This window comes from Bos mutus, chromosome 2 (assembly GCF_027580195.1).
Source record: "Bos mutus isolate GX-2022 chromosome 2, NWIPB_WYAK_1.1, whole genome shotgun sequence".
Lineage (NCBI taxonomy): Eukaryota > Metazoa > Chordata > Mammalia > Artiodactyla > Bovidae > Bos > Bos mutus.
In genome coordinates, this window is record NC_091618.1 from 63,131,923 (window position 1) to 63,154,819 (window position 22,897).

General features: G+C 51.9%; 1 protein-coding gene across 1 annotated transcript in view; it reads right to left on the reverse strand.

Annotated features, from left to right (window-relative positions):
• The window catches only part of GLI2 (GLI family zinc finger 2), a 267,022-nt gene that overhangs the window by 33,701 nt on the left and 210,424 nt on the right, over positions 1-22,897 (reverse strand). The window contains 2 exon segments of the mRNA XM_070389163.1: positions 464-649; positions 3,641-3,843. Of these exon segments, the coding sequence (XP_070245264.1) occupies positions 464-649; positions 3,641-3,843 (389 nt within the window).

The window sequence follows — 22,897 nt, forward strand, 5'->3', positions numbered from 1 at the left end:
TTTGCTCCAATATCTTCTCAGTGAGGATTTCCTCATTCAAGATGGTACCCCCATCCACTCGAAGCTCCTTATCCCATTTACTTTTTCCTTTCCTTTAGCCACACAGCATGTGGGATCTTTGCAGAGTCCCATAAGACTGCTAAGGAATTCCCCTTCCCCCATTTCTGAGCTGTCTCTCCCCACTATGCTATAAGTTCCATGAAGGCAGACGTGAGTCCTTTTTGTACTTTGGACTGTCTGCAATTCCTACAACACTCTTGGCCCTTGATGACCCACTATGTATTTCTGCGTGGTGTTTACACTTGGTCCCCCATGGAAAACAATCACGGCAGGGGTTGGGGTAAACCTTGGACCCTTCCATCTGGCTCCTCCAGGAAAAAGGAGCCACCAGCACCCGCCTCATCCCCAGAGGGAACTGTCAGCCTTGTCCTGCTTCCCACCCCAACCCCGGCCTAGCACTCACCATCCACTGGATTGAGGTAGTCATGGAGATGGGGTGCACTGGCCGCACCCCCAGTCTGCATCAGCAGGTCCCCATATGGCGCGGGGTGACCTGCCATGAGAGTCATCTGGTGGTAATAGTCTGAGGCGTTGGTGCCTGCAGCGGGAAGGCCAAAGAGCCCCCGCTCCTTAAGGTGCTCGTGAGCCACTGCAGGTGGGAGGGAGAGAAAGAAATTGTTAGAATCTGGCCAAAAAGAAGAGAAACACACACCTGGCCCGAGGAGGCCCCTCAGCGCCCTCCAGCCATCCTCCACCCACTAGAGTCCTGGGTCCCCCTCCCCTGCTGTCCCAGGTCAGCCCTGAGCAGACAGCTGGGCGGGGCTGGCTGGGGTGGGACAGTTTCTGCTGATGGGGCTGCAGCTCCCAGCCTCACATTCCTCTTTCCTCAAAGCCATAAACAACTGCTTCCTCCTCCCAGTCCAGGCCCCACAGAAGCCCCAGGCTTCAGGCTGACAGGGTCCGTGATCCACCAGAGTTTCCAAAGGAGGAAGACGATGCAATGGGAAGTGCCGGGGTGGCCAGACGGCTGGGCGCCAGGCCACACTCACCTTAACACTCAAGGCGGGACTGTGGGTGAGTGCTCGCCCAGCCTGGCCAGATAAAGCTCTCCCCGCCTGTCCCGCAGCTGCAGAACCAGGGTGGACTGTCCACCTTCAACCTCGCACTCAGCTCTGCCTGAGGCTTAGGAAGGAGGTGGGAGGATGAACTTCAGCGTATCCTGAAGGTGCCTGGCACTCAGGGTGTGGTGCTAATTAAAGGGAGGCTTGGGAAGCAAATTTTGGGTTGGCTGAAAAGTTTGTTTGGGTTTTCCCATCAGAGGAAAATCTTAACAAATTTTTTGGCCACTCCACTATCCTGATTGGGAGTCTTGGCTTTTACCATGTGTGAAAAATTAAGAAGGCACCACCTCTCTGAGCTGGCTCAGTTTTCCATCTGTAAAATGGGGGTAATCATATGAGTCGAATTACTAGTAGAATAACAGTATCAGCCAATGTTGGGCTGGGCGTTCCTGGGTGGGTGCAGTCTCAGGGCTTTGGGATGGAATCCAGTCTCTAGGTTCACAAGCATCACCCGGTGAGCCCCTTAGCAGCTGAGGACTCTGGCACTTTAAGAGTTAAAGATGTTGAAGCCAGAGCCCAAGTATCTAAGAGCTGTCTTCACAGCCTCTCTGATATTAGCTTTGGCAGATCTTAGAGGAGATGCACGTGTGCTGGGCAGAGAGAAATAGGCAGTCCACGGAAGCAAGCCATCCTCTGCTGCTTCTTCCTCCCCTCCTCCTGCTGCATCCTCCAGGGAGAGCCCCGGGCTGCATCCTCCAGCGAGAGCCCCGGCCTGCAGCCCCATGGCCTCTCCTGCCCTGTCTGTGCCTCAAATGCCCTTCCTTCCCCCTTGCTTGTCCACCTCCTCCCTGAAGCCTTCCGTGGAATGCCCATTGTCCTCTGCAACACACATTGTGGCAGATTCGGCCTCAGACCACTGATGAAATTTCCAGCTGGCACAGCTGCTGAATGAAGCTGTCAGCCTATCTCTGCTCACTGGGGAGTTTGGTCTGGGGACCAGAGAGGCCTCAGGGTCTCTGAGCCACCCTCTGTAGGGGTTAGGGCCATGCTCATTAGCCACATCTCCTTGGTACATTCTCTGCTGTCTCAAGGGTCTAGGGGTGGGCCAAGTGGGTGTGGTCGGTGCCACAAGGCTGGTATATAGAAAGCAGGCATAAAGTCAGGGCTCTGTCAACAGAAGTCTGCCTCCAGGGCAGTCTTGTCTTACCACTTAGCTCTTTGTGGCTACACTGCTGTCGGCAGCCACGAGGTCCCCGACTCACAGGCTCTCCAGGAGGGCACTCTGTTCCTCGTCCCCCTCCAGACAGCCCTCTGGCCCCTCTCTGAACCAGGCCTCGGGAGGACCGCCCTGTCACTATGGGTATTAGTTTCCCTGGGCTGCAGAAAAAAGGTTAGCTCAGACTTGCCGCTAACTGCTGTGAAACAGATTTGATTCTCTCACAGCTCTCGAGGCCGAAAAGTCCCAAATCAAGGAGTCAGTCTCCTTCTTGGAGGCTTTAGGGGAAAATCTGTCCCTTGCTTCTTCCAGCATCTGGGAGCTGCCAGCTTCCTTGGCTTGCGGCCACATGGCTCCATCTTTGGGTCGTCTCCCATGTCTCCCTTGTGAGGACATTTATCATTGGATTTAAGGCCCACGTGGATCATCATGATGATCTCTCTGACTCAAAATCCCCAACCTAACCATGTCTGCAGAGGATCCTTTTCCATGTGAGGCAACACACCTCTTGCCCACTGCACCACATGTGAACTTCAAGGTGGGGCAGCATTCAGAACCTGGTCTGCATGCCCAGGAGAGACGTGAAGGAGCTTGGGTCCACTTTCTGGGAGATGGCAGCCCCACATGGAGTCAGCACAACCTTTCAGGGCAGCCAGGCTTGGTCAAGGCCACTCAGAGGACCCACGCAGAGTCCAGCCCTGGGTCCAATCCTAAAAGGCCATTTCCAAATGAATGCATCCTGATCGTCCATCTTCAAGTCCTGTGGCTGCAGCCATTCACCTGGTCTGGTTTCTCTTTGTGACTCTGCATTTTTCTGTCTCAAATGAATCGAACAGGTTTGTCATCTGATTCTGAGCTGGGACATTCAACATCCTCTCAAGAGGGACATGAAGCCACTGGTGGTCACCGCTGCAGCCTGGAGTCCATTTGGAGGCCATGTGCTGACCCACAAGAGATGCAGGCAGACAACCAGCCTGGCTCTGCCTTCCTTCTGCTCTGGGGGCCCCAAGACACCCTGATACAAAATCCACTCTGCTTAATACCAGCTTCTGCAGGCTTTGGTGTCTCACAACCAAATAATTCTCACCCAAGATAGGACCTCCGTGAATAAACAGAACTTATCATTCTTACATCATTTTGCATGCTAAGGGTGTTTATGAATAGTTCTTCAAAATGAGCGCAAAACCCAATGCACCCCTAGTTCTTTTGGCTCTGACCACTTATTTATCGAAAGACCTGTTGTTGAGGGGTGGCAGGGAGGAAGGCCAGCCTGTTCGCCAACCCACGGACAGGGGAGAGAAACACACAGCATCTGAGTTAGCATCGCCCCCTCTGACCCTGTACCTCAGGCCTTCCTACTCACCATCCGCGGGGCTGAGGCCCCTGGCTGCAGAGATGGCGGGATGTGTTGGGCTGCCGTGCACGGCCCGCAGGTAATGGTCCATGTGGGGGCTCACGTACGGGTGGGGGGCGTTGAAGGGGGACTCCCCAGGGCCGGCGGGGTGTGGGGAAAGCCGAATCAATGAGATATCAGAGATGACAGGGCTGCCGCTCAGGGCGGGAGGCCTGCAGAGAGAAACGACAGTGTTATAAGAAAGCGTGGCCCACCCAGGAGGAAGCATGGGGAACCCCATCAAGCAGCAGAACCAATGAGCAACCACACATTTATTTCATGCACTAACGTCTCTTGGTCACCTTTCACACAGAGTCTCAACTCTCATATTAACACATGAGCCAGTCAGTGCAGGTGGAAAGCTCTCGAGGCTGGTGCGGCTGACCACCCACGCATCTCACGTCAGTGATGAAATTCTGCATACATGGGACTGGATCTGCTGGGCCACAAGCTCGGCAGGCCACACACCTGCGAGCTCCCACCACTGCTTCCCCATGGCCTGCTCAGGGCTGGAGGCGTTAACAAGTAAGTCTCTGTTAATGGACAGACACACGCCTCCTACCAACCGGTGTGGAAAACAGACCATGGAAATGGGCTTCCCAGGTGGCGCTAATGGTAAAGAACCAGTCTGCCAATTCAGGAAAGAGACCTGGGCTTCCCCGGTGTCTCAGTGGTAAAGAATCTGCCTACAATGCAGGAGCCCCAGGTTTGATCCCTGGGCTGGGAAGATCCCCTGGAGGAGGGCACGGCAACCCACTCCAGCATTCTTTGGGCTCCCCTCATAGTTCAGTCAGTTAAAGAATCCACCTGCACTGCAGGAGACCTTCCCTGAGTCTCTCTTCTCTGACACCAGCCAGGGACGTGCCTGGCGTGGCTGCGGCCCATTTCCATGGTCAGCCTCGCAGAAGGTGCCTGCTCCACTTGACAGAAGGATGGGCCCGGCCCCAGGGGCCTCCAGGCAGCTGTGAGCATGTTAGCTGCAGGGGTGTTCTGAGGTCACCTGTTCCAAAACGTGCTCATGTTAAAGAAAAATCAGATGGGGGGAGCTGCTGGGAAACCACAACTAAGTCACTGGAAACCAAATTTACCAAGATTTCGTTTTTGATTTTTCAGAAAATAGGGACCTCTCTGACTTCACACAGTGCAAAGAATGTGTTCAGACCAATCTGTCAGCCTTGCAGGAGGTTCAGATCAATCTGCATTAGACTCTCAGCCACTCTAAAGAACAGCATGGAGGTTCCTTAAAAAAATAAAAATAAAAGAACCATATGATCCGGCAATCCCACTCCTGGGCTTGGATAAAACTCTAATTCAAAAATATGTATGCACCTCTATGTTCATACCAGAACTCTTCACAAAAGCCAAGACTTGAAAGTAATCTAAATGTCCGTCAACAGATGAATGGATAAAGAATACGTGGTACATATATACAATGAAATATTACTCAGCCATAAAAAGGAATGAAATTGTGTCACTTGCAGAGACATGAATGGACCTAGAGACCATCATATTAAGTGAAGTAAGTCAGACAGAGAAATATCATATGATATCACTTATATGTGGAATATAAAAAAATGATATGAATAAACTTACAAAATAGAAACAGACCCACAGAGAAAACAAACTTATGATTATCAAAGGAAAAAGGTTGGGGGGAGGGATAAATTAGGAATTTGGGATTAAAATATACACACAATTACATATAAAATAGGTAATCAACAAAGACCTACTGTACAGCACAGGAAACTATACTCAGTATCTTGTAATAATTTACAATGGTAAAGAATCTTATACATATAACTGAGTCACTTGCTGTACATCTGAAACTAACACAACATTGTAAATGAACTACATTTCAATACAAATTTGTTTTAAAAAAACAGAATCTCAGCCTTAACCAGCTCAGCCACACTGTGCTCCAGTTATTCAACCTCACCAAGGCTCAGTTCTCTCATCTGCAAAATAGGGGTAACAACAGTACCCATTTCATAGGGTTGCTGTGAGGATGGAAGTCCCTCAAACAGCGCCTGAGACGCAGCTATCAGTCAACAAATGAGAGCTGTTATTACAGCATCAGGACCACATTTGAGGGCAAAATTCGCACGTGCCAGGGAAGCCCTCAAAACCGTTATGTCGGGTGTGTGAAAAGGCACTGTGAGAACCAGTTACTTCAGAGAAGGCATGATTTGTTTGTGGCTGCAGTAAACTAGAGCTAATTACTGATTGTGTGCAACGGGGCATGACAATTGTGTTATGACAGAGCACACACCAGAACCCAAACAGGTGACGTCCGGATGTCTTAACATCTGCGTTACACAAACTCCCCGCTCAGAGGCCACTCCACCCGCCTAGGTGTACGCACTCTGCTACGTCACTTTCGAGGGTTTTTCTTTTTGCTGCGCTGGCTCTTTGTTGTGGCACGTGGGCTTCTCTAGTTGTAGTGTATGGGCTTAGTTGCCTGGTGGCATGTGGGATCTTCGTTCCCTGACCAAGGATCGAACCCTCATCCCCCGCATTGGAAGGCAGATTCTTAACCAATGGACCAGGAGGGAAGTGCATATTTTGGAGCTTTGGCAGATGTGACTTGCAAGGGACATACAGATACAATGAACCTGCCAAGCCGCCTCCTTGTTGCAGTGCTTTTGCTCACGTCAATTCTCAGCCAACCTGCACCCTATACCTTGTCAGGGCAATTTCTTCTCCTCCCTGCAGGCCCGGGTCCAGGGACCCAATCAGTAGTGCCCTCCCTGAAGCCCCTCCCCCTGGCACAAGCTCTCTGCTCCCCTCAAGGAGGCATGATTCTCGTCTTAGGTGGGCAGGTGTGCTTGCCAGGTAACCAGGTTCTATCCAGGAGCAAGGCGTGTCCCAGGCACTGCTGCATCAAGTGCCCGGCGGGCAGCTGACATCCCACAGTCATTCAGAGTTATTTTCAAAGCCAGCGATGGCGACACACCTGAGCCAGGTCCTGAGCTTGGCAGAGGGGAGCCTCTGCTGTCAGTCATAGCCTCCAGCCCTTCTCACTCACAACCTGCCCTAAGAGCCCAGGGGGCTTCCTTATAGCTCAAATGATAAAGAACCTGCCTGCAATGCAGGAGACCTGGGTTCGATCCCTGGGTCAGGAAGATCCTCTGGAGAAGGGAATGACAATCCATTCCACCATTCTTGCCTGGAGAATCCCATGGACAGAGGAGCCTGGCAAGCTGCAGTCTGTGGGGTCACAGAGTCAGACACGACTGAGCAACTACTACTAAGAGCCCGGGCTGCCTGTGAGGAAACTGCACTGAGTCCAGGGATCAGAGACGGCTCTGCTCCGGCCACAGAGGCCAAGTGTCACTGCAAGAGGAGTGAGCAAGTGATGCACCTTCAGTGAGTGAGTCCTCAGAGCTGGGGTCCTCCCCCAGACAATTCAACGTAGGGTAAGTTCAAGGGCTTGCAGGGAGGCTGGCTGGCATCGAGCTTAAGGCAGTCTGTTATTGATGAAGCTGGTGGCCCTAAGTGGCCTGGTCAGGCCTCCCTAGTATCAGGTCACCCTATGGGGCGGCGCATGGACCCCAGACAAGTGGGTGATTACGGGGGGGTTTAAAGGAACACATGGAGGGCACACGGCAGCCCCTGTCTGTCCATGGTGACAACATCCCACTGGCCAAGCAGGAGGCTGGAAGGGGTCTTGTCATGGCAACGTGCACCCCACTGGGGAGCTGCCTCGGCGGGACTGGAATCCTGTGCAGCCTCAGCGGTTGGGCCCAGAGGTGGCAGGTGGGGCCCGAGTTTGTACACCAAGGAGCTGGCACTCTTGTCTCCACACCTCTGTCACCATCCTTTGGAGGGCAGCGACCTCCATCATCCCCTTCCCATCACATTCTTCACCAAGGAGATAGGGAGCTTGAGTTTCTTCCACGCCAACCCCTCCCCTCAGGGATGCCTTGCTGACTTCAAAACAGCAGCCTGTGAAGGAAGCAGGGGCTGATGGCCTCTGGGAGGAGACATGAAAACTCTGGCACCAACAACTGTACTTTACCCACAAGGGCTCCGGGTCCAGGGACGGGAGTCACCCCCATGCCATGTTGCCAGCGACACGGGCAGGATTCAATTCCAGCTCCAAGTCCTCACTCCCACAACCACGCTGCCCTCAGCCCGGGTCCTTCCTGCCCTAGTGGGGAACAGGGCCAAGGTCTCCCTGTCCCCTTGGTGTGACACGGCAGGAAGCTCAAGAAAGACCACTACCCTGTCCCGAAGCAGATTCAACAGGGGCTGGCCATGAGATGGGTCAGCTCACCGCAGAGCTGATGATGGGGTGCACAGAACATCCCCTGCTCTTCCAATGACAGGAGGGCTTCCAGTGCCAGGCCTGGGAGAGGGGTCTGGGCCAGCAGAGCTACCCAGGAGAGACAGAACCAAATGTGAGTCTGGGCAACGCAGAGCAGGACTGGGTTCTGGGGCTGTCCAGGGGGACCCAGGCCGGGGCCAACCCCGATCCTTTCACTCATCTGGGTGTCTGAGGCTAGGATGCTGCCCGTCCCTGGCACCTCACCAGGTGGTACACAAAGATTTGCGCTGGGGACATGGGAGCAGCTAAATAAGCATTAAGTCCCTTCCCTTCCCTTCTGAGCCACCAGCCAACTTTGGGTGTGGAGCATCTGCTGACCTAGGCTCCCAGGACCCAAGACAACAGGCCCATTAACAACACAGCTACAGGTAACAGTCTAGACACTTCCTCTGGGAAGCCTCCCTGGATGTCCCCTTTGCACGGCCCCCCTTAGCTGTGCCCTGACCTGGCACTGCATCAAGGCTGGGTGTCAGCTGACAGGGGGTCACATGCATGTTTTTCCTTTAATAATCTCAATAAAAAATCCACAAAGTTGGCACCTTATGTCTATTTTACAGATGAGAACACTCTCAGAAAGGCTAGGTACTTCACCCAAGGTCACTAAGAGAGCAAGTATTGGAACCACAATCAATCCAAGAGGGTCCCCTAGCAGAGAGGCAGGTGCTCTTGATGACTGCAGTTCTTTGTGAGCAGGGCTCTGGTGGGCACAGGACCAGGGAAGGGACAGCACCCAGGAACAGAAGAACTTGATTTCTCCTCCCCCTGCCTTGTTCCCTGTATACGAGACAGCAAAAGAGACACTGATGTATAGAACAGTCTTTTGGACTCTGTGGGAGAGGGAGAGGGTGGGATGATTTGGGAGAATGGCATTTAAATATGTATAATATCATATATGAAACGAGTCGCCAGTCCAGGTTCGATGCATGATACTGGATGCTTGGGGCTGGTGCACTGGGATGACCCAGAGGGATGGTATGGGAAGGGAGGAGGGAGGAGGGTTCAGGATGGGGAACACATGTATACATGTGGCAGACTCATTTTGATCTATGGCAAAACCAATACAATATTGTAAAGTTAAATAAAATTTAAAAAAATAACACACACACACACACACACACACACACACAAGATTCCAGCAGAGGAACAAATTCCCTGACTCTGCCTGAAGGCTTCTCAGAGAAGGTGACATATGGTTTGGGTTCTAGAGGAGGAACCAAGAAGGAGTTTATGGGGGAAGTATATTAAAAATAAAGGAAGCAAGTACAAAGAAGGGCTGGAATGTAAGAACATTTTTGCAAAGGTTATATCCTGGGGGGAGTGGCAGAGTCCACAGAGAACTTCAGGCTGGATCTATGTTGGATCTGCTTCTCTTCTTCTGCTCTGGGTGGGGGCACGTGACCCCAGCTCAGATGGTCAGAGTATCCCAAATCTCCAGGCACCACTGGAGATGGGCATGTGCCCAAAACAGCAGATTTGACTGAAATTTTTGGGAAAGAAGTGTGCTCTGTCCACAGGTGTTGTTGTGCAGGTAGGACATAAGTGTGGAGCCGCTGAGGGCTTTGAGGGGCAAGGCCAGGAACAGAGCTGAGGAAACACAAGCATCAGAGCTGAGAGTCATGGAATAAATTTCTTGACTTGAGCCCCTGGATAGGGATCTGGCTTTACTGGAAGCTAGCTGTTGGTGTTTGGATGCTAAATCGTGTCTGACTCTTTTGGGACCCTCATGGATTGTAGCCTGCCAGGCTCCTCTGTTCATGGGATTTCCCAGGCAGGAATACTGGAGTGGGTTGCAATTTCCTTCTCCAGGGGATCTTCCCAACCCAGGGATCAAACCTGTGTCCCCTGCATTGGCAAGTGGATTCTTTACCACTGAGCCACGAGAGAAGTCCACCAGAAGCTAATATCCTCGTCCTTTCCAGTTCTCTGAGCCGGTTCATTTGTTTGTTTGTTTCAACCAGTTCCAGCTGACTTTTTCTGTCTTAGGCAACTGCCAAGGCTTGTCAAGGCGAGCCTTGACTAATGCAGCCTCCCCTGACTCCCCCTGCCCGAGAGATCTGGGGCCTGGTTTCCTGCAAGGCAGACTCGAGCTGTGGTTCTTCGGGCCTGACACCCTTTGGCCTGCAGGCATTCTGCCCACAGCTGCTGGGCAGCAAGGGCAGCTGTGCTGGCCCTTCTGTGTCTGGGTACGATGTACAAGCAGGAGTCTGGGTAAGAGGAATGGCCAACTACCTCCCGCCTCCTCATGAGTGTGTCTGTGTGTACATGTGTCTGTGCGTGTTTGTGTGTGTGTCTATGTGCGCATGTCAGTGTATGTGTGCATGCATGTCTCTGTGTGTGTGTGTGTGTGTCTCTCTGTGTCTGTGTGTGTCTCTGTGTATGTGTGTGTCTGTGTGTGTGCGACGAGCAGCGGGGCCCAGCCTCTCTGGGCTGATTCTGCTGCAGGACAGGAGTCCTGTGGTTCCTCCCAATATCAGCGCTTTCTTCTTTTCTTCCCTCCCCCTTGGGAAGGGCCTGCAAAGCCCCTGGACAAGGTTTCAGGGCCAGGCTACCAGCCAGGGAAAGAAAGGAGGAAAAGGAGAAAGAAGAGCAGGAAAAAAGCAAGTGGAGACCAACTGGCCCATTGCCATTTCAGTCCAAGTGGGCACTGCCAGGAAAGGTGCCGTTCACCATGTGGTCAACGTGCGCTAGAGGCCAACAGCGTGCAGCAGGTTCAGAAACTCTTCAACGTAGGTCTTATTGTCCGCGTTGGGGGCAGTTAGGAGCCTGGCCCCAGGTTGCAGAGCTGTAAGTGGCCGAGCGTTTTCTGACTCTGGGAAGACAGGCTCGGTCCTCTGATGCTGTCAAGAGCGCATGGACAGGTAAGACCCCAACACAGCTGTCTCTGCCCCAGAGAAGTCGTGTCGGGTGTCCCTTTACAGACATGGCTTTGACTGGACCCTGGGGATGGGGGCGCTGGCGGAGGGGAGCTGTCACATAAGTAGGCAGAGTCTGGACCCTCCGGGTCTGAATTACGGCTCTGCTACTTTTTGTGGACCTTGGTCTGCAATCCGCACCCTCACCAGCAGGCTGGGCAGCTGGGAGACAGAAAGAGCTCAGTACAGAAACTGTGTGCTGTATTCCTGGGTGACAAGCAGGTGCTTGGCCTGTGCCCACTGTCTCTTCTCTTACATTTAACACATGAGCAAATGGAAGGCACTCAGAGGGTGGAGGAGAGGACCCCGCCCGCCTCTCCCAGCATCCAGCCCTGGGTCCCTCCCTCCCCAAGTGCTGAGCACCAGTGTTGGAGGGAGATGAAAGGGAAGGCATGGTGATGGGAGCCCTGCACGTCCATGTGCACAGCAGCTCAAGCTGGCTGGACTTGAGCAAGCACGCCTAGACCCTTGGGGACGGGCGCCATCCTTGGGTGCTGGCACAACAAGGTGCGTTTCTAGAGGGTGTTGGCTTCCGCCGGGCTGTGGAGCTGAATGAGTCTGTGCTGATGGGAGGAGGTGGGGGGGTGTATCTGACCCCTGGTACAGTCTGAGCCAAGGCGTTGGGCAGGAACCAACGTGCCCCTTCATTTGGGGATTGGGGGCCCTGGACCCCACCCAAGGTACCTGTTTGGAGAGGAGAACAATGCAGAGCTGAGGGTGCTGACTCACCCAGACTCAGCACCAGCCGTCAGAGCAGGTTTGCGCAGGCGGGGGTCAGCAGCCAGAAGGAAGGACCCTTGGCCACTCAGAGACATTCCTGCTGCCAATTATATTCACAGACCTTTTCCTGTGCGCTCCGAAGGGCCAGAAATAGGAAGGGAATGCCTTCCATGTCTTATTTCACAGACAGCATGACTGACACCCACAGTGACAGTCGGCAGAACACTGGGACCCAGTGCTGGGCATCACTCTATCCCGGCCTGGCCCAAGAGCCTCACTGAGGGGGAGAAAGGAGCGGTCTGGCCACTTGGGGCTACAGGCCTTCAAACCTCCCCTCCAGCCTGCTTCTTGGGGTGACTGATGGCCTTCATGGCACCAGGACCCCACATGCCTGCGTGGCCTACTGCCTATGTCCCCCTCCTGAACCCTGCATGCTCCCTCATGGTTTTCTCTCTGGTCCTGGGCCCTGCCTTGCTCCTCCTCAGGGATCTGGCCCCGGACACCTGCTTTTCCATTCACACCTTTTTTCTCTTCATCCCTACCCTGCCCTGGATGTGGAGGACAGTTCCTTCCCCGGACCCTGAGCATGTCCATCATGGCTAGTCATCAGGCACCTGCAGTGATGGGGTCACATGGGGCCTGTCTCCCCAGTGGACAGGCAGCCCCAGCGGCAGACTCCAGGCCCACTTCCTCTCACTTCCTCCCCCAGCACCAAGCCCTGTGCAGTCAGGGGTACACATGTGCTCAACCTTTTGAAAGAATGAATGGATGGATAGATGGATGGATGATGGATAATGGATGAATGAGTGAATAATGAACAATGAATGACATGGATGGATGGATGAACTTGTGAGTGTGTCCAGTGTAGAGCAAGGCATTATAGCAGAAGACAGGGGTTCCTTGCCTCACTTTTGACCACGGGCCTTGGAACAAGTCATGCCCCTCTCTGAACCTGCTTCTTCATCCAGAAAGAGCACTCACAGAAGCACTCTTACAAATACGAGTGAGGAGTGGAAAGGAGGCAAGTGTGGGAAGCTGATGTCTTTCAAAGGTGTCTCCATGTCCTAATCCTTAGAGCCTATGAAATTACTGTATTTGGGGGAAAAAAAAAAAAAACAACATCTTAAGGATGTGATTAAGGTGAGGATGTTGAGATGCGATTATGGGTTATCTGTGCTTAGTCACTCAGTCATGTCCAACCCTTTGTGACCCTTTGGACTGTAGCCCACCAGGCTACTCTGTCCATGGGATTTTCCAAGCAAGAATACTGGAGTGGGTTGCCATTTTCCTCCTCCAGGGGATCTTCCTAACCCAGGGATTGAACCCGGGTCTCCTGCATTGTAGGCAGATTCTTTATCCACCGAGCCATCAGGGAAGCCCTATGGATTATCTGGATGGATGCTAAATGCCAGCACAAGTGTTAAGAGAGGCCAGGCAGGCGGAAACCTGACCCAGAAGAGTAGGAGGCAATGTAACTCTAGGGCAGAGGCTGGAGGGATGTGGCCACAAGCCAAGGGGTATTGGCCACGCCAGAGACTAGAAGAGGCCAGGAAGGGACTCCCTCCAGAGCCTCCAGAACCATAAAAGAAGAAATCGGTATTGTTATAAGCCACGGAGTTGGTGGTAACTTGCTAGGAGCTAGGAAGGTGTGTCAAGCATACTGTGCTGGTGTGGAGAAGGCCCCTGGGATGGGAGGAGTTGCTGTCATTATTACTGTCACACTTCTTCCGAGACGGTCAGCTCTTAGAGAGCAGAGACAGTGTGCTATTTCCGGGAGTAGCCTCACCACAGTGGGTACTCCATCAGTGGCAGGCAGGCCAGGAAAAGGAGCTCCCCTTCACACCAGGGTTGGGGTGTGGGGGAGGGGGTCTGAGGGTTGTGTTCCATCCCCCCTGTGTCACAGGGCTCTGGAGCATGCCTTCCTGCCAGCCGCCTGGATTACACGGTCACTGGCTCCCCTTAGCTGAACGCGCCCTGCACACAGCCCTGACATGCCAACCCTGCCCGCCCCAGGGACTGCTTGCTTGTATGCACAGGTCCTGCCTTTGGGATGAGCTGCTGCCACCCACCAGGATCCCAGGGCCATGGGCAGGATCAATGGGCTCAGAGTGGGGCGGCCATGACCCTCTGCTGTGACCAAGTCACCCAGGCCAAGGACCCGCTTACTCAGAAACACCAGGCAGGTGACCTCAGGGCCATTGATGTGCCAGAAAGCAAATGAATTTCCTAAATTGGCCTGGTCTTCTGAGCTCTGCTCTTCCCTAAACTGGGGCTCTTAGCACCCGGGGCCAGGGAGGGCACAGGTCTGTTCTCACAGGCATCCCTGCCCAGCAAGCCTTTGGCCTACGAACAGATAGAAAGAGCGCTCCAGGGGGAGTTCCCTGGTGGTCCAGGGGCTGAGAATCTGCCTTCCAGTGCAGGATCTCAGGTGATTGCACTCTGGAGCCCACATGCCACAACTAGAGAGAAGCCTGCGTGCCGCAAAGAAGACCTGATACAACCATAAATACATAAAAAGAATTTTTTAAAAAGAAAAGAAATGGAGCTCCATCATGCCCTGCTGCATGGAGTTCAATCTCCTCTCCAAGGCTTTTGTTTATTGGTTTTGTTTGTGTTGTTTCTTGCTTGTCTGGTTTTCTTTCATTTCTGTTATATGGAAACTGTACCTTGGCAAGTTTGCTTACCACCTTTTTCACACATTGATTTCAAAAGTTCCAGAAATCAAGTCCTTTTCAAAATAAACTATGGGGGTTTGCAATTATAAAGACAGGTACAGTGAGTTCCCTTGAAAGTCACTGGAGAGTTACCTCTCCCTAAATCAGAGACCAACCGGCACATCCTGGTGCATCTGAACTGCACTCTGTCCACATGGGGGATGCTCTTGTTGTTTTAGCTGCTAAGTCATTTCCAACTCTTTTGTGACTCCATGGACTGTAGCCTGCCAGGGTCCTCTGTCCATGAGATTTTCGAAGCAAGAATACTGGAGTGGGTTGCCATTCCCTTCTCCAGGAGATCTTCCTCACCCAGGGATCAAACCCATGTCTCCAACAGGCAGATTCTTTACCACTGAGCCAGCAGGGGGGCGGCTCTACAAAACAGCAAAAGGACACCTACGAAAAGGAGCTCGGCCAAAGCAGCCAGCCAGTCACTGATTTGTTCCTGTGGTCATGCATCGTTGCCTCTGCCAGCTGAAGAGTGTGGGTCTCTGACAACACCGGGCGGGTCTCTGACAGCTCTAAAATATGATACAAATGAATCTATATACAGAATAGACACAGACTTATAGACAGAAAACAAACTTATGGTTACCAAAGGGTTGGAAGAAGACTCAGCCAGGACTTCACAGCCAGAAAGTAGGGCAAGTGGCTGTCAACCTGAGCGATATGTGCTGAACCAGGAGTGTTTGGTCAACCCTGACCTTCCCTGGGTCCACTCTGAGCCCCCTCCCCCACACACAGATCTAAGCCAAGTGCCTGAGTGTCATATGGTCCCAGTAATGACAAGCTGTTAGGAAAAGACAATCCCCTAGCTCCTTCCCCCAACCCAACCTAAAGTTCACTTTGGTGCCTTGACAAAATCACCATGCTGGACTATGTACAACAACCAAGACATGGAAGCAACTTAAGTGTTCATCAACAGAGGAATGGACAAAGAAGATGTGGTACACACACACACACACACACACACACACACACACAGAGGAATATTACTCAGCCATTAAAAGGGATGAGATAATGCCATCTGCAGCCACATGAACATTACTGTACTAAGTGAAGTAAGCCAAACAATGACAAATATCATATGATACCACTTACATGTGAACTCTAAAAAATAATACAACAGGAACAGGCACACAGACTTAGAAAACAAACTTATGGTTATCAAAGGGGAAGGGTTGGGAGGGATAAATTAGGAGTTTGGGATTAACACACTACTATATATAAAACAGATAAACAATAAAGTCCTATTGCATAGCACAGGAAACTATATTCAATGTGTTGTAATAACCTATATAATGTAAAATAATCTGAAAAAGAATATATATAACTGAACAACTTTGCTCTATACTTGAAACTAACACAATATTGTAAATCAACTATTCTTCAATAAAAAACAATCACCATGCTGGGACCTCTGGGATTAGGGAGGGAGTGTGGACACTGTAGCCCACAAACAGTACACAAGGTGCTAGAGCCAAAAGAGGGGTGGGAAGGAAAGGTTTCATTCACTCTTCTGGGGTAATGTGAGAAGGCTTCCTGTAGGAGGTGGCATCTGAGTTGGGCCTCAACTCTCACAGGGGAATGGAAAGGAGTCAGTGAGTGGTGCAGGCCTGGTGTTCTGTGATAGAAGAGTTGAAAAAAAAGGTGGGTCAAATCAGGAAACAGTTAGCAAAGTCCAGGGGCTGAAGCTCAGATCAGACAGCTGGGTTGTGAGAGAGCATGTGGGGAAACTCATGAAGGAAGGGTCAGTAAGCTGTGCCAGGTTATAATAGGAATGTCCCTTCACCCAAATGCTTCATTACAGGAGCAGAGAGACCAGGCACAGGCTGGAAGAAGATATTTGCAGCACAAGTAATCAACCACAAAATGAGTAGCCTTAATATATAAAAAGCTTAGTGAGATGAGTAGGAAAAAGACAACTCCGTAGAATAATGGGCAAAAGAACTGAACAGGCATTTCATGAGAAGGAAATATTATTGGCAAACGGTGGCTCAGACGGTAAAGCGTCTGTCTACAACGCAGGAGACCTGGGTTCGATCCCTGGGTCGGGAAGATTCCCTGGAGAAGGAAATGGCAACCCACTCCAGTACTCTTGCCTAGAAAATCCCATGGATGGAGAAGCCTGGTGTCCATGGGGTCGCAAAGAGTCGGACACGACTGAGCGACTTCAGTTCACTTCACAAACATATGAAAGGATGTATTCAGCTTCATTAGTGACAAAGGAAATGGAAAAATCGAATCATAGGAGATGCCGTTTTGGCAAAAATTAAAATGTGTATGACATCACCCTGGGAACAAGGATGTGGAACAGGCTGAGTCCTTGAACCTCGCTGGTGGGAGTGGCTCGGCAAAACGTCTGGCAACATCTAGGAGGGTTAACACATGAATACCCTGTGACTTAGCAATTTCATTCTCAGACACACACTTATTCTAAAGAACGGGCAGTACTCGAGCCCCGGAGATCAGTGTTAGAGCATTCACTGCAATGATGTTCAAGATAGCAAAAGCACAGATGCATCTCAGGTGCCTGTCAGGCCAGATTGCTTCAGAGCAGTGAGAATTCACAAATTAAGAGCACATGCATCAATGCGATGACTCTCTGGAACATTCTGTGACCTGTGAAATCAGATTTCCCAAGAATCCATCTGCAACAATTCTATTTATATAAAGCACACAGAGCAAAACCAAACAATGTATTATTAGGAGAGTCAGACACCAGGTCTCAATGGACATGAATTTGAGCAAACTTCAGGAGATATGGAAGACAGAGGAGCCTGACGTGCTGCAGCCCATGGGGTTGCAGAGTCAGATGCGACTCAACAACTGAACAGCAGACACCATGTAGAACTGTTACAGATGCAGGAAGGTGATAACTCCAAGATACAGGGAGCTCCAAGGAGGACCCTGGAGGGGCACACAGCGTCCCGAGGATGCCAGCACATCCCCCATCCTTGGGCAGGGCAGGGAACCAATGCGTATTGTTACTCTTTACATCATAACCACGCTTCTGCTATTTTCCTGTACGTCTTCAAAGTAATAAGACCAACTTTTTAAAAAGGTGGCTGGGTAGAAGCTGGCTGAGTGGACGGAAGTTCTGGGTTGGGGAGTGGAGAGACCACAGGGCAGTCATGGAGAATCTGTGAGGGCTGCTGAAAGGTCCAGTGGTTGCCTTCAGGGTCACTTGGTGGGCTCATCTTGGCCACTCCATCTGTCTGCTGCCAGGTTCCCTCCTGGCCAGCCTCAGCTAAGCCTCACCCTAACCCTGCTCTGTGACAGACAGACATCTGTGTATACATGTAATCCTTCAGACATTCCGCTCACCCTGTAGAGACCCACATGCTCCACCAGACCTAGCTGAGCGCCAGCTCTCAGCTGTCACTCCCTACGCAGGGCAGACCCATAATAAAGAAATCACTGTGTTCAGCTGACAAAGAGCAGATTTCTTGCTAAGTAAACACCGATGTTTGGGTAGGGAAATTAGGTTATAAAATTGCGCCTACAAAGGAGGCCATACAGATGGATTTGGTTAAGACCTAGCCACACAAACAACCGGGCTTAATTCAATCACTCACCCTTTATCACATTTTCTTTTCATCAGAGCAGAAGGATGGGAAGGTTATCAGCGTTTTCAAACTTCCAAACCCCCAAAGCAGAAAAAACAAGAGGGGAGTATCAAGGAGGGTTTTTTCCCTAGCAAACTGATCACTTGTTGATATGTGCAGGCTGAGCTGGGTGGGGAACAGAGAGGTGATGGATTCCATCCACATGTTTTGGGAGGCAACTGGATTAGCTCCCCCCTACAAGGTACCTGGGGGCTTCCCTGGTAGCTCAGCTGATCAAGAATCCACCTGCAAAGCAGGAGACCCTGGTTCAATTCCTGGGTCAGGAAGATCCCCTGGAGAAGGGATAGGCTACCCACTCTAGTATTCTTGGGCTTCCTTGATGGCTCAGTCAGTAAACAATCTGCCTGCAATGTGGGAGACCTGGGTTTGATCCCTGGGTTGGAAAGATCCCCTGGAGGAGGGCATGGCAACCCACTCCAGTATTCTTACCTGGAGAATCCCTATGGACAGACTAGCCTGGTGGGCTGCAGTCTATGGGGTCACAAAGAGTCGAACACGACTGAGCAACTAAGCACAGCACAAGGTACCTAAGGTGTGGGACAGCTCTGGGTATGTGGATCCTGCTTCTGTAAGACAAGTCACCCTTGACTGAGCACAGCTGAGTAGAACCTTCCAGAAAGTCATGGCTTTATGGGGATGGTCCCATCACAGGGCAAATGCAGGGGGCTGGAAGGGGAGCTATGGGTGGGAGTGAGACACTCGGTCTCGGGGTTGGGAGAGGGGCTTTGTTAGGCTTTCCTGGAGTCTGGGTTTAAGCAAGGAGAAAAGGCCTGGGTGGAGGGTGGGCTACATAGAGGGGATCTCCTCTCCAGTGAGAATTCTTCGACTCTGGCCTGGGCCAGCCAAAGGGGTGTGTGGAATTTCCTTTCCTGGCTGCTTGTCAAAGCTAAATGGATAATCCCAAATAGTTTAGATAAGACATCTTGTCTTCTTAGAGGTGGGTGTGCTGCCAATTTTTACCAAGCTTCCGAATGCATTAGTATGTGCTTTGAAAAGGGCCTGGGAGTCGAGGCCCCTCATCAGGACAAGGGCAACTCCAGAAAGGCTGGGAGCTCCCCCCACACCCCAGCAGGCTGGGGCCAGAAGTCATGCGGGCAGAGACAAGCCTCTGTGCCTTCCTGCTGATAAATGCTTGCCACTCTTGGCTTCCTGGTGCTCTGGGTTCCCCGTTTCCCCTACTACCCCACCCAAGCACATCACTCTGTAACTGCCCTACCTCCCCCTCCCAGGCCAGGAGCCATCTGTGGGTACCAAGACTGCATCTCCTTGGGCCACATCCCTCATGCCCGGTGCAAGGCTAGCACATTGAAGGCAGTAGGTGAGTGTCATCAAATGAAAAGGTGCTGAGAAATTCCCCACTGAGGGAAGCAACAACTAAACGCCGCTCTGCTTGGGCAGGACAGGTTAAATCCACATGTCAGGAGTGCAGCTCCTGGAAGGGGAAGACGAAAGAACGGGCTCCCACAGTGCCAGATACACTTCTCCATGGGTCCCGGAGCACATCATTGATGCAGCAATGCTGGCTGCAGTAATGAAGGCTTGGAGAGCAGCTGCAACAGGACTCAGGGGCAGTTCACTGCTCACAGATTCCCTCAACAGATGTGGACTAAGGCTGGCAGGAGTGACCCTGAGTGATCGCCCTTGGGACACAGATAAATCCAGCAAGAAAGAATTAAGCTCAATAAATGGATGCATTCTGGGCACTGGCAGCAGCCTTCACCCAGAGTGAACGACATGGACACAAGCAGTGGAAAAAGAACCCCCAGGTCAAAGGCCAATCTGTCCACCAACACCTGAGATTTTACTGTTAGTGATTAATTCCTTTGGATTGATTATAGCACAGATAACACACCATAGCCCTAAGACCTACAATGAGATGCCCCTTCCTCCCTGAAAATAATCACAGCAGAAAGAAGATCTCAGGCTTGAGGGTTAGATCTCACTTTCTGGCTGAGTGATCTTGGGAAGCCCTTAAATTCTGGAAACCTCAAATTTTCTGCTCTGTGAATGGGGAAGAATTACCATGCAACTCACAGGGCATTTGAGAAGACTGGACAGAACATAATCTGCCCAGCACCCAGCAGATTGCCCGGAACAAAACATGGGTTTCCTTCTGGTGTCAACAGGAGAGTGAAAAGAGCAAGCCATTATCCAGTAACCACCAGGTACCAGGACCTGTTCTCTGTTTCACACCACTCACTCACCTAATTCTCACAAGCACCCCATGAAGGGGATTGTTTTGTCTCTGTTTTAGAGATGGGGAAACCAAGGCTCTAGAGGTTACGCAGCCAGCCCAAGAATGTAAAGGGTACATAGACGGCATAGGATTTGAACTCTGGCCTCACGCTGTACTGCCTACACCCTGGGGGTGTAGGATGGGAACAGCCCAAGATGATGGGGGCCCAGTGGGTCAGGAGAGAAATGAGAAAGATCACCTCTCCACCCGGCAGGACCTTTTCCCTGGGGGAACTCTTCCCCATGCCAGCTCTGCATACCCTCCCCTGCTGCAGACCCACCTCATTTCTGTACATCAAGATTTGCTTCACTCTTGGGGCCCCTCCTGCCCTCAGCTGACCACACGGCTCTCCGCAAAGCCCAGAGTCAGGCAACAACTCCTCTGCAAGGGCCGGCATTCAGCAGAGATCAAAGAGCAGGCTGCCTTATCAGACACGCTCCTCATTAAACTTTTACAGGCAGATTCCATTATAAATGAGCTGTCTGTCCCATGCTGCTGAGCACGTTCCTGGAGCTGGGGATCTGAAGCTCTCTAAGCGTGAGGGACTTCCACAGAGGGACTGGGGCAAAGAGGAGCCCTCTAGAGTCAAACTGTCCGGGTTCCAGTCCCTGCTGTGCTACTTACTAGAACGTCCCTGGGGACAGCAGCCAACATTGTCATGCCTCAGTTTACCCCATGTATCCAGCAGGCGTGAAGATGCTCAAGTGGTACTGATGAGGGTTTGTGATGGTTCAGTCGCTAAGTCGTGTCCAACTCTCACGACCCCGCGGATTGTAGCCTCGCCAGGCTCCTCCGTCTATGGGATTCTCCAGGCAAGAATACTGGAAGAGGCTGCCATTTCCTTCTCCAGAGGAATCTTTTCCACCCAGGCAGGGCTGCTGCACTGCAGGCAGATGCTTTACTGACTGAGCTATGCAGATGACATAATCCAGAGGGCTGGACATAAGCTGCTATGACTGCATCTCAGTTAGTCTGAGCCCAGCATCCTGCCGCCCAGAGAGAGGAAAGGACCTGCCTTGAGGGCTCTTTAAGGGCCACGCCCATCCCCAGTAGGCAAGGTTCCACATCAACCTGTCACTCAACTCTCAGACAGCCATGGGAGGAGGGGGAGCTGCCCTACAAACTGCCTTGTCCCAGGGGTTTTCCAGGTTCCACGTTCACTTGCTGGGCAGTTCCTCTGAAGAAGTGGTCAGCCTTACAGCTTTTAAGGAGCACTCCCTGGAGAAGGAAGGGCAGTGTCGACTGACATGAAGGAAGACAAGGCCCTTCCCTGGTGGGCAACCCTGGGCCCACCCAGCATCTTGGCCCAGGAGCCAGGTAGACATGCCCTTCAGACATCTCTTCCTCTGTCCCATTGCACTCAACAGAAGCATGCATGATTGCTGAGGGCAGAGAATGCTCTTCTTGAAACACAAATAAAGCCCGTTCCCCTCTGAATGTGAACCTGGCGTGTGGGCCAAGAATCAAGAAAATTTCCACATATCTTTCTGCTCCCCTCGGTGGCTGGCTGAGAACAGAGCTGTTAGAGGCCCAGGACAATGCAGGTCAGCTGCGAGCCAGGCCAGCTGTGTGTTTATCAAGCTATGAGCATGCCATCTTGATGGAACACTGACTTTGGAAAACTCCATCTTCAGATCCATCCAGACCTGACGGTTCATGAGCTCAGCCAGCAACAGCCTAGAAACTACTTTCTTGAGAGAAGTGGGGATGACCATTTGTATTCATGTGCAGTCACCAGGAAGAGGTAGGGTTCAGACACCCTGGATGGCTCTCAGTGGGTGCTGGGCAACTGGCACACGTGACAGAGTATCCAGAGGGTAGTGAAAGGTGGAAGCCCTCACACCCACCAGCTGATATTCCTGTTCTTTCCTGACAGGACCTGGGTCAGCGTGTGGCCTTTCCATGAACTGATGGCTAAGCCCCAGAGCCACCTGTCTCTAGCAACAACCCCACCCTACCCCCTGCTCCTTCTCTGTGCAGCGTGGCCTGGGTTGTGACTGCTGGAGTATTGTCCACCAATCACAGCTCAGGATCAGCTGATGCAGGGGAGCAATTAGTGGTGGTCCGGAGTCCAGCCAGGTACTGGGGTCATGGATGTCAGAGGTCAGGTATGGAGCCCGGTGAGTGGAGAATGGAGGCAACTGTCCTCCCTACGGTTGAGATGCTATGTCTGTCCCCTTTCCTTCCCTCCCTCTCTTGTCCCTGTACGTACATCTCCTTCTGCAGGCTGAGAATATGGAGAGATTCAGGTCATCTTGTGGGCTTCTGTGAGAAGGTGATGAAAAGGAAGCAGGGCATATTTAACACCCATATCGCAGAGTTGTTAGCATGGAGGGAAAAGGCCTAAATGCTTGCTACCTCTATGACTCTGCACAACCACTCTGGGGTCACTGCCTAGGAATGTGCATCTTTAAGACACATTCTAGTTCAGATTTACAGCCAAGTATGAGAACTGCTCCATGAGCTAGTCTCTCTAGCCCTTCTGGGCTGCAAGCAGCTGGAACTGGTCCTCTACGAAGCCCTAGGGCAGGACTGGGATGGTAAGGACCCTACAAACAGCATGGCGAGTTGAGAATCCACCCAGCCCCTGCACCAGGAATATGAGCTTCTGCCCTTCCTGCAAGCATGTGAGTGAATCTGGGCCCAAGGCAGTCCCCACTCCCATGCACACCGAGAAGGTGGGGGCTCC